The sequence below is a fragment of the Lytechinus pictus genome, chromosome 11 (genome assembly GCF_037042905.1).
Source record: "Lytechinus pictus isolate F3 Inbred chromosome 11, Lp3.0, whole genome shotgun sequence".
Classification (NCBI taxonomy): Eukaryota; Metazoa; Echinodermata; class Echinoidea; order Temnopleuroida; family Toxopneustidae; genus Lytechinus; species Lytechinus pictus.
The window spans coordinates 29,089,324-29,102,366 of record NC_087255.1 but is presented as its reverse complement, the minus strand read 5'-3'; the positions used below and the strand labels follow the sequence as shown (position 1 = coordinate 29,102,366).

The 13,043-nt window shown below is 37.4% G+C and overlaps 1 protein-coding gene across 1 annotated transcript in view; it reads right to left on the bottom strand.

Moving 5' to 3' along the window:
* LOC129272084 (serine/arginine repetitive matrix protein 2-like) overlaps positions 1–13,043 on the bottom strand; it is a 61,999-nt gene that overhangs the window by 23,040 nt on the left and 25,916 nt on the right. Inside the window, exon 3 of the mRNA XM_064107084.1 lies at positions 341–492. Coding sequence (XP_063963154.1) covers positions 341–492 — 152 coding nt within the window. The remainder of the gene's footprint in view (positions 1–340; positions 493–13,043) is intronic.

The window sequence follows — 13,043 nt, the reverse complement described above, 5'->3', positions numbered from 1 at the left end:
CTAGTGGTTCTGACTCTCGCCTTTGAAACAGAGGGTCGTGTGTTCGAATCGTAGCCATGGCGTATTTTCCTTCAGCAAGAAATTTATCCACACTGTGCTGCACTCGACCCAGGTGAGGTGAATGGGTACCCGGCAGGAGTAATTCCTTGCATGCACTGAGCGCCGGTGATGGTAGCTCGAGCTAAAGCCGGGGTAATAATAGCAGCGCTTTGTATCCTCTGGCAAAAAGCGCTTTATAAATCCAACTATTATTATTATTATTATTATCCTCACAAAGCGGAGGTCGCTCCCCTTAATGTGACGTTTTAGCTGTGTAATGTGGAGTTTTTTAATGTCTTACCTGTTCAGTCCTCTCTTTCCCTTGACGCAGTATTTACAGAAGAAGATGACAGCGATAACCAATGCCAGACCGCCGGCTACACCGGCTACTAGGATCACTATAGTCAGGTATGGGTTCTCGTGGAGGGCATCAGTGAATGAACCACTGCTTCCCTATTTAAAAAAAAACAGAAAGAAATAGAAAACAATTTTGCATATTTCTTCTAAATGATTAGGTTATTAAAATGAACATGAAGAAAATTTATACACTGATCAATCTAGTCAGCATGGTTGTAGGTCATTGAAGAATTAACAAATATAATCAATATTCTAACTAATATTATTTCTGTTTATGGATAGCCATAGATATACAATAATTGAGTGTTACTTTATTTTTTTCCATGTTACATTGTGTATATTGGAATAGCTGAGTGGATCACATGGGCCACAGCATGGTTATAGACAAAATGTTGACAACTTTCGTCAACAAGAAGGGCCGTGTCACAAACCATTAATATTCTAGTCAAAATTGACCATGCACTAGTCAAAATGGCAACGACGTTGATTTCATCAAAAATCTCGTAACAAGCAACTTTCGTTCTCGCGCATGCTCTGTTCGCGAAGTAAAACTCTGAACATCGACTTTGTATACCGTGGACACAAAACCTTGCTTTTATGAGGTTCTTACGTTATGTCCACTTGTGGACGTGCAAATCGAAAAATTCATTATTTTTAATCTGTACAGATTGTTATGTCGAAACAAGTATGTATAGTATTTTAGTTAATAATATCAGTTATTTGTTTGCAGAGCTTAACTGAAAAAAGAAATGGAAAACGTTCTTATTCATCAGGTCTAGATTCAACAAAGAATGCATCTGTTAATGTTTGATACACGCAATAATATTGAAGTTTGTTCTTGTTGTGCTTAGAAGTTAAAACGCAAAATAGGACGCACGCAGTCAAGTGGATCTAGGACACAAATCAAGAAAAAAGACCTCTTCTAAGGACTTCAATCGAAAAAAAATTTGAAAAGCAGTTCCTTTTCAAGAGTACATACGACACAACTTGACAGGTCTTAAGCTTCGTCACACCAGTGAAACTGAATCAAAACCGATCGAAGCCGTTATTTCCAATGGATTATCATTGATCAGTTTGGAATCGGATCAGTTAGTGTGGCTGTTCCATACCAGGTCCCCCCCGTGGTGGACCACAAACCATACTTGTCTTTCACCAAAAGCAAACAATTTGTTTTGTACACATCCTGTCAATTACCTCAAGGTAATCTAGAGTTTTCGTTCCGCGTCGAACGACAGATTCAAGAACAAAGTATTGAAAGTTCAAAACAAATCACGTTGAACAGCTGGGAGGTCTTTGTCGAAAATTGGTGAACCAGACTAGCAGTTTCGTCCTAAGTTTCGGAGCTGACGAAAATTTCAAATCGTGTCGTTTGTCCAGAGTTCGGATTCAGCAAATTTAGACAAAGACTTCTTGGATGCTCTTTGTTTGAAGGGCAATTGACAAAACTTGTTGTAGAATCGTAAGAGCGTTCTGCGTAGCGGAACTCCCTGTTATATATGTGCAGTTTGTTACGAATGACATTTAGGTTGAAAACTGCTTGTCAAGTCAAGTGCAAGTCATAAAAATAAACACATTTTTTAGTATACGAACATGTAACTAAAGGATATTAAAAAAACTTGTTGCATATAATTATTTTGTATTTTTCATGTTGCATGAATCTCTGGTATAGGCCTACTCAAAGACGGTATGCCACGTAAGATTTAAATAGCGCCAGCTATCGTCTGAATTAAGCAATCTGTCATATCTTATTTGTTGAAGCTTTATTCGTTGCCAAATAAATTAATAGCACAGATATTTTGTGCCAACGAACTTGGTTTTACAATGCGCTTATAAACTTCCCCTTTCTTTAACTTAATAAAGTGGTCATCGTAGTTACTTTTCCGATCTCACAAAATATGTTCTTTCGATCAAAATGTATTTGTTTCAAGACAAATGATCAATCACATGAGCCTACATGGATCTTCCTGTAAGAGCTTAATCCTTTTAATGATCTGAAATAGTTTGCTCAAATCGAATATGTCTGTTTTTCCTATCGTCATTTTGGATGTCTATTCTTTTCCTATCGTTATTTTAGCCAACACACTGTGAAATATAATGTTATCACCACATTGTTCAATGATGGCCATTCAATCATTATAACGTTACTTTCACTTCTGAATAGTGAGTATGTATATTTTTCTCTTACTTTTATCATTGGCCAACAGGTATTCCACATTAAAGAATGTAAAACACAAATTCCCCAATTATCTCATCGAAAGCATCGAAATCCCGCTTTGTATCCTTTGGAAAAAACGCTATATAAATCCAATTATTGTTATCATTTAAAAGCTAATAGTTCACGAATCATTACGGCATTATTTTGTTTTCAATCACCTTCAATTCACTTCCGCTTTAAAAACAATAATGTCCATATTTTTTCTGGCCAATGTCAAATCAGAAAATAGAATGACGAAATCCAACAAGAAACGTGTATATGTTTCCTCTGGCTCCCACTTTACAAGCCCAAGATAGCTCGAATGACCTTCTGTGTCCATGAAACGTGTAACCGTGGAGGGTGGGATTTTAATTTCGTTTTCATATCGTATTTTGTCTCCTGTCTTCACGATCACTAAGCTGGTATCAAACGCAATTATAAAACATTTCAAATTATTTTAGCTATCATATTTTTTTGAGAATTGAAAATTTATTTTGTCATTATTTTTCGAGTATCTTGTACATTTAATCGATATGACAATGACAAGATGCAACGATCAACCTTAAGAAAACGAAATTTGAGTGTGTGTGTGTGTGTGTGTGTGTGTGTGTGTGTGTGTGTGTGTGTGTGTGTGGGTGTGTGTGTGTGTGTGTGTGTGTGGGTGGGTGTGTGTGTGTGTGTGTGTGTGTGTGTGTGTGTGTGTGTGTGTGTGTGTGTGTGTGAGAGAGAAAGAGGTTTATTTCGTTCGTTTCTTTGTTCTATTTTTTTTTTTGGTTGGGGACATTTTCTTTGCTGATTTCGTTAGTTTTCTTTTTCACTTTGAACAATTGGGTTACGGCAGATCTTTACTCTCAAACGTAATTCAATAGTGATTTACAAGCTTTATTCGAACGAATTGTAGATAAAACGACAAAGGAAACGGATTCAAATCACAGAAAATGACGTGAATAAAATAGCGGATGGATTTTTTTTACAGGTAACAACATCATCATTGTTTTGGGTTTTTTGACATTTTCTTCGGGGAGGGTTTTAAAAGACTTTTCGACCATTCACACGTTTATTCTTGTCTACTCCAAAGAAACCATAATGAGCAGGTATCCCCCACCCCTCTCCCTCTCTCTCTCTCTCTCTCTTTCCCGTGTTATAGTCTCTGACGATGATAAATATGTACGTCGAAAGGGTCACTTGTGTCAAGATTCGTCAAGTACACTCACTCTTAAGAACCTCAACATGTCGAACAGGAGAAGCAAGAGTTCCTTTCTGTCACTCACACTTCCCCTCCCTACCGTTCCTTACCCCCCCACCTTATCCCACTGCAGCCTATGTTTATCACTGGTTGTCAGTCTGTCCCCCCCCCCTCCCCCTCTCCCTCTTTCTATTTCTCTGTTTAATGTAGTTTTAGACTGGGATACAGTACGGACGTCTACGTGAATAAAAACAGAGCAATCTTCCATTCATCATAATATTTTATAAAACTGTTATAAATAAAAGCAATTTTCAAAAACAAAAGCAACAACACACATTCACTGGCGCAATGGAGGTGAGTTTCGGGAGCGGATAGCCCCCACCCCCCGGCCCACCCCTACCGGTTAAACCACTGAAAAATAATGGTACACTAAATATGAATATTACAGTTTATGTGGCACGCAATGTTGTGTGAACGTTCTTCACTGATACACCGCTAGGCCAAGACTTCAACAAATATAATTATGCTAATGGAATCACATGGTAATTGATAATTATTGAATCGCATGATGGTAATCATTTCAGAAGAATGACTAAAACATGCAGGTAGATCCGAGTCTCATGCGTTCTCGGGCATTCGGAAATATCAGTTCTGCTTTTACGATATACACGATTTCATTAATTTAGCTAATCTTTCGAATGGCGTCATGGTCGAAGCTATCGCCTTTTAAGGCTATTGGAATGTCGACCATATTGGATGATACGAAAGATGGCAAATTGCAATTGGATAAAATTCCATGAATGTTACCGAATACACATTACTCTCCTTAACGTTGTTCAATATTTGCACATTTCGGTATTAACCAAACAGTCTTCTGAGAGGCCGAGACGAAGTGGAATTTAGTGTGATTTGCAGATGATGATGGTGATGTCATAATCGCATGCCATTCAAATTATGGGCAAAATTACCTTAATTACTATAATTTTACATTATGATGTCAGTCACTATCTGCGACTGCTGTAGGCTGATAGTCTCCTTCGAAATGTATTAATCTCCTAGTCATGCTTGTTCCATCCACATATGTATCCTTCCTCTCTCTCTTTCTTGGTCTTTTTCTCCTTTCTCTCCTTCCTCCCTCCCTTTCTTGGTCCTTTCTCCTTTCTCTCTCTCCCAAAATCCCTTTTTGATATTTTTCTTCTTCCTCTCCCGCCCCCCCCCCCCCTCTCTCTCTTCTCTATCTCATTTCTCTCTCTTTCTCATATTATCTTACCTACTTTAATGCCTTGTGTTCGATGATACGCTGCTTATGTGAAAATATGACTAGATGAATAGAGATGTCTAAGACTAAAGAAAAAAATTGAAGATAAAACAATTATTTCTTTTTTAATCGTTGAAAATTATCTACATTGGCCTTGCAGAGCAAATAATTTCTCGTCTTTCTGCCATGTACATGTGGATTTGTGCTAAACTTTTTTTTCTTTCTCGGGAATGTTTCTCACCTAAATGCATGATCTATTGCCTTGCATCCATTGTTTAGACATTCCTTCCAATGCAGTGTCCATGTATCGGTAGATATTTTTGCCGTGCAGACTACCGGTTCACGTCTTCCCATAAAATCCCCTTCACAACTCTAATTTCGCGCGATATTCTTATCATAGTTCAACACCGACCAACTCCTTGTTCTGACGTCAAAGGCTTCTTGGAGATCCTTGTTCAAATTGTGATTTATGATTTTAAGATTTCATACGTCTTCGCCACGCGATAAAACATGTGTCGTGTTAACGTTATCAATTGAAACATCTTGTTAAAAACATTAAACAGTAGCCGCCAGCACGTCGCATGACGAGATAAATTGTGGGGTGTTGTCAGCGCCATTGCCCTTTCAATAAGTGAAAATACTGATACCCATTCTGATAAAGATAAACCAGTTTTGCCATTCATGATAAGGCCTCTAGATAAGCTGAATGTTTCGAGAGAGAAAAAGTTCAATAGCGATTAAGCTTCCCATCCTTCAGATGCCTTTTGTGCCTTAAAGATAATCCCTGCGTTGGGAAAGTTTTCGAGTTGCCAGGTTACAGAATGGGGTATTGGATATTAAGGGGGTCTTATTGAGGTTGCATATAGTTTGCGACAAGTTAACACTTAAAATTTCGATCTGGTTGAAAGAACTTTGCACAATGTCTCCGACATGTCCGAAGACGTCTCTTGAAATCAAGAGCTCTCTGATTAATTGTAAAATATTACAAACATTCGATCATTTCGAAACGGATTCCAGGTTCCACGTCTCCTCGACGACTTCATCAGTTGAGGAGATCTTTGAGGGGTTACAAAGACGTCACAGAGGTTTCACTGCAGCCGTAGAAGCATCTCTGAAGCAAAATGACACCTGGCTGAAGGGTTCCAAGACATTTGTCCTGGTGACAACTGTTCTGTTGTGAATTCCACACACTAATGGAATGACGAACGTCAACCTTGGATTTAACACTGTACCCTATCCTAAACCTAACCCTAAACCAACATAAAAATCCTATTTCAACCCTAACCCAATATCTTAGACAACATAGAGCCAAGTGCAATAGTCGCCGCACCAAAAGTCATGTCACTGGATGGATGTTTCTCTGAATTGTCTGTTGGATGTTGTGCCTTGGTGAGAGCGTAAAATAATCATGTCTGTTATTTTTGTAGCGGAGACGTTTAAAATACTTACATGTATATATTTGGAGAAAAAAAATAAAGACGTTGCGGAGACGAAAGTGAGATGTGGTATTTAAGACGACAAGGTTCATCAGAGCCATGTATCACTATGATCAAATTCATTATCTTTTTGCATATTTTAAACTATAGGCTACTATGGTGACTTAACGGCGCGCCGCGGTATCCCGCCGGAGGAAGAGAGTAATTTTAAGATTTGATAGTAACTTCACATCTACTTTAGATACTAGTAACACTGTCCAATTAGAATAATCTTTACTGTCGATAATTTTCTTATATATAATATGTGATGTTGTTGGTCTATTCGACATCACGTGACCTTCCAATAATGTATGCTGATTTCGAAACTACACGTCTGTCACAAATAACATGCAGAAAATATTCACTCGCATAGGTTTAAAAGAGCAAACAGGTACAAAAAAACAAGATGTGATTGGGATTTCGTTATGCAGCAAGGCTTCAGATAGCTAACAACTTTCATGAGCAAGATTACAAAATGTTTTAATAAATGTTTATCCTGGTCTATATCGTTTGATGACAAAACTTACAACCATTCGCGATGTTTCCCTGCCTTTACCACAGTACTCGCTGGAAAAAATCTGAGTACTTTTGGACAGTATAAAACAAATATTTACGAAATCAACGAAGCCATAGGTCATAAGAGAGTCACATTTGGTATACTTAGGTAACGTAACCTGGGGATCGTTTCATGAAAACATGAAAGGACTTGTCAGTCATTTTATCCGACAAGTACTGTTGTATCCGACAGTTTCCTTGGTAACAGTGCCTCTCAGCCAATCAAAGTCAAGGAAAGTTGTCAGACCTGACAACTTGTCGGACGAAAATGTTGATGAAACGCTCCCCTTACCAAAAATGATTGTTTTTCATGCAATTTGTTAATTCTTATATGATCTGGTTTACACCATTTGTGACTGGTTCGCAAGTACGAAAATTACAAATAGCAAGTGGAATAAAACGTTATCAATGTAATAACGACCTCTGACCCCAAGGCATTGTTTGAAATATCAATTTCTTGTCGGAAGGAATGAGACAGTTATCCATCATGCCCTCTGCAGCACTCCCCTTGAAAATATATCAAACTCAGCTTTTCCATACCCTAATAAAATACCTTAGCACCGCCCTTGATCATTGATAAACAATAAGACAAATTTTGAAAGATGGATAAACAAATACTAATACTATGCCAGTTTTAGTCATTCGTGGGTTTTTAAGAAGGATGTAAAGATTTTAAAATGAAGAAAAGGCGTGAAATTGATATTGATAAACACGACGTGCATTTAGTGGATATGTTTCCATGGTCATATATTTTAAAATCAATTTCGTGAAGAAACCATACATTCTATTTAGATTTCGGGGCTTGATTGTTCTGGCTGATTTAATACATTTATCCTGCGTCTTTTTAACTTTTATATTGACAGTTTTAGTATAAACAGAATAATTTCGGGGGAAAACCCCTTTTGATTACCCCGTTACCAGAAACAAATCCAATTTATTATTTTTTTTTCCATTTCAACATGTTAGATTATGGAGAAATCATATACTTGAATAACGTCCGCCATGTGATATCCCTTTAGCGTATTGATATAAATGATTTTGTAAAAATGGTTTAGCTGCAATTTCAAGAAATTCTGTAACATGACTTGTTGATTTATAAAGAGGATATTAAAAATAACAAATATTTTGTGTTTTATTTAAACAAAGTTTTGAATTAATTTATATAAATTAAGGTTCATTGCTACGACTCACCATTTCACAATCGTCAATGGTTCCCTCCGAATCCATCTTATCAAAGATTTTAGTTCTTGATGTTCAATTTTCAAGATTTTGTTCAAAAATTGTGGGTGTTCGAGAAACAGGTGTTGTCGAACAGCAGTAATAAAGTATTGTTCACTCCGTTCTTGCTCCGTAACAAGTATGTATTAAACGCAAGCAACACGTAACACCTCTTAGTCAGTAAGGACCTGGCCGAATTTCGGCACTGGCTCTGTCTAGAGTCGAACCTTGGAAGTCAAAACCCTATGAAGTATGTATGAAGACTGGATACATGTATATAGAATGGAAGAGACCACCTTTGCTCTGGGAGATGTCCAGTGGTTGTTCTCCGGGCGATTCGCTTCGGATCTTTGATTATCAAAGATTGATGTTTCGCTCACTATTTCTAACGGAATTATTTTGCTAACGAGGGAACGTGATTCTTCAATGATGGCCGTGCGTCATCCACATTATGAGAGGATCTTAAAGAGAGTCAGCATCGCATCTGCAGGTGCGTGTCCAGAGTTTAAGCTTTATAGTTTTATAGGCCTTATAGGATAATAATAGATCATGATCGTATGTCTGTGTTCTTTTTTTCTTCATCAAAGAAATATATTTTAAGGGCTCAAGGATTATTGATGGCATTGTAGTCGAAAACAGTCGATCAAAGAACTATAAAAGATAACCTCTAAGTATTCTCAGACGATAACATACAAACAGATATTTGAATTAGCAGAAACATTGGTGAAATTAAATTGATTCATTTGAGGTCATGTATGGCTTTGTACATGTTGTAAATATTCGATAACACCATATCATATTGTTCGGCATTGTCATACTTTTTCCCCGTGTCGGCTTTGTTCTGCTGAATAATAAGTTCAACGAAAATGGAAAGCGCTCAACTTGCTGAATGCGCATGCGTTATTTATTGTTGAGAAAATGTATAAATGTAATTTGGACCCTTTAGAGGCTGTCGATTCTATCTTTCACTTCCCTGCCCCGACCTACTATCAAAACTCAAATGGAGAAACTAACTACTTAGTTGTGTGTGTGTGTGAGAGAGGAAGTGTGGGTGTGAGGGAGGATGTGCGGGTGTGTGTTCGTGTGATATATCTCCGTCTGCCTGTTGGCTCCGATTAACTCCACGTAGCGCACCCATCCCCATCTTAATCTTGCCCTTCGATAGTGCCACAGTCACTGCAGTTATATCGACTCCTGACCAACAAATTAAAGCTGTTACGTGTGTCCTGCGAAATTGTTAGATCGGTGTGGAGTTCATGTGGTTACTCTACACAAGAAAACACAGGACTGTGTATAGCCATGATAATAGAAGGGAATTGCGTTACATTTATCCACAATGACTGATTAACATTTGACATCTTCCTTTCGAGAATGTATATTGATGAAGTTGCAATAGAGAATCGCTTCTGGCAAGTTTCATTAGTACCAGATTCACTTCAACTCATTCGACATACACGAATGAAAATATACGCCTTAGATACATTTATCATCACCCATTACTTCGTAGTGACGTCATACAATACATGTTTTGTCTCCGTCATTAAATGAGTGCAAGTGCGAGGTCTGTGCGTACTAGCACGCAGATGGTGAACGCACGTTAACTGTAAGCGCGTGATGGTGACAGGCTAAGAACGAGGTCAGGTTTATGTTCGGCTAAGAACAAAGAGTTGGGGTTGAAACATTGTTATTTGTTAAAATTACTATTCGTCTTCCATTCCGGCGCCACTGGTAATCCCTCATGCTAAGAATCTTGCAATGTCATTTTGTCACAAGTAAATAATGTGATCTTACACACACACACACACCCTCACGCACACACGTAGACATATTACACCTGCTGGAATTTCGCGGGCCTTTGATCTGTCACTTTATAACTTTGATTGATAACATACATGGTTAAACTCACTAAGCACGTAGTATTGTGTGGTACGGTATAAAGTAATATCATTGGTAAAAGTGCGTTACTCTGTGTACCATCTGAGATAAATTGCGAAAATAATAGCATTGAATTGGATGTGATGAAACTGGTAAGCGTACCCGCGAGGAGTTGAACTTCGTCAAAATGATTAATGAGTTTGACGATGAAATCAAACGTCATTTTCATTGAAGTTTATACAGCCTCTTGACGACTGCTTCTAAACATACACTGTACATTCACAACTCGCATTACTATGTTGCTTTGTAACCTTCCATCATTATTTCACTCTATAATATTCACACACGAAACCTAAGACAATATCAAAGTCCGTATTTGAAAAGCCATGAAATGTCTAGGCCTCTTCTTGCTCAAAACGTTCAACTGGATTAGAGGAAATTCCGGCATGATCGAAATTATTTGAGCAGCCGTATTAGTATAAAATCTCCATGCCAATGAGTAATTCATTACCCTGATTAAGTACGACATCCATAGATTCCCTTATATTTAACAAAAATTGACCGATTTTTTTTTTCTTTTTCCATCTTTGGAATGCCCTTTTAAGTTGCCCCGACTAACCAAATTGAAATGCGAGGCAGTTGGGTGATCTGTAAGCCGAGGAAAGAAGTTCCGACTTAATTTTGACAACATGAGCTCAATATGTTCTATGATTTCCCCTCGGAGCTCTGTTATACATTAGAAGATTACTTGCTAATATCATTCAACCAAGACTTGATAGCATGATTTAACACAGAATCTCAAAGCTAGCGGATTCGACAATCGCGGGCGAGTAGGCCTTATTCCTCTTTACATAGATTGAATGTCGGTGCAGACAGTGGTGTAATGGGCCAAAACAATTTTGAGGGGGCAAGATAGGGCGCTTCAGGAAAAATTGGTTGCGAGCGAGCAAAAATTCTCACATCTCCATTACAAAAATCAAATTTTGTGAGAGATTTTGGCATGATATTAAAAAAATAATAGCATTTTTTACCCTTCTCTTTTTCCTTTTCTCTCTTTTTCTGTCTTGGTCTTGAGCCCCCATCTATACGCTACTGGGTGGAAAAAAAGGTGGTGTTCGGGAAAAAAGGACCAAGAACAAGAAGGTCAATTTGTAATTGAAATTACCAATAAATAATAAAAAGCCTTACACATTTATGGGTGAATATAGTCTTGAACTTCATTCGGGCCACTTGCGTAACTTTGGCGACGATCTCGGCATAATACTTGGAAATTCCATTTGACTTTTTATTATTATAATTATTCCTTACTACCATTGATGGCAAAAGGTCAATGCAACAAGTTTTTTTAGCCAACTATTCCTGGTGTCTCCTATCATTGTTTGGATACAAATATAATCAAAGATATCTTTAGAATTTGAATAAAAAGTTTCCCGAATAGTTCCAGGTATTTCCAAAATGCTCTAAGTTTGTTTGAGATTATTAGAGAAAGGGGGTTGAGCAAGTTATTGAGCAAATTGGATAATGTTCGCTTTTTATCATTTAGAATAATTCAAACTTATGAATATTTAAGATTGACTAATAACGTACACACAAGTTTTCCAAAATTATATTGGTCAAAAAATGTCAACCATTATGTAACATCATCCGTTCTACTACCCAATTACGAGGAAATAAATTCACATCACTTGACGTATGTAAATGAGAAAAAGTCCTAACTAATAATAGGAAAGTATTATGCTTATAAATCTATTCATAACATGATGGTACCCTCAATGCATAAAAGTTCAAATTTAAAAGAAGATAATAAAAACATATTCAGTCTTTTTTTTTTCATTAAAAATGTAATTCATTCATGCATGTCATACAATTTAAATACACTGCTACCGGTGAAATGTGATTTCTCTCCAATCAGGAGATGTTATGACTAACCTCGTCCCTCTACTGTCATATCTCGTAAACATGTTTTCAATTATTACTGCGAAATAGCAATGTGCAATTAATGGAAAAGCCCATCCGGATTTCGAATTGTTTGAGCAAAATATATGAATGAAGATTTGACGAAAAAAAATCAGTGAATCGCACGTTATGGAACACTGGCGTGCACACAGATGGGGGAGGGGCTTGGTGGCCATGGATCCCCACCCCCACCCCAATTTCCATGACCAAGAAAAAAGAAGAGGAAAAAGGGGTGAACTATGATATCATTTTCTGAATATCATGTCAATATTTGTAACAAAATTAGATTATGTCATCAAATACGAATCCCATACGATGTCACACATCTTTAGACAAAAATGAAATTAATATAATAGTCAAATTTGAAGTAGGCATCTGTTAGTGTTCGTGAACAGTGATAATAATCAGCTTTATAAGCATTGAAACGCATGAAATATGCAGATGGGTCTGTCTGCATTCTTCTTCTTCTCCCTCCCCCCCCCCCTCCTCCTCCTTCTTCTTCTTCTTCTTCTTCTCCTCCCCATTCTTCTTCTTTTTCTTCTTCTTCTTCTTCTTCATCTTCTTCTTCATCTTCTTCTTCTTCTTCTTTTCTTTTTCTCCTTTTTCTTGCCCTCCTCCTCCTACTGATCTATATTTTAACTAATTGTTTCTGAGTAGGCCTAGTAACTACCTGTTTTTAAAGATGGGGAAATAGCCATTCATAGAGAGTCGCATATGATACAGGCAGGAAACGATATCAAAAGGTGTAATTTAGGAACCACGTTTCTCTGAATAAAGTTTACTTGGAACCATTACAGAATAAAATCAAGCATCGTTACATTGAGTGGCCTCGTGTGGTGAAGACGTTAAAGGCTCAATGAAGCAATGTTGATAAACAGGAAGAAAATCCGAACTGGTCATAAATAGATCTTTCTCACGTCAGTAACGTTA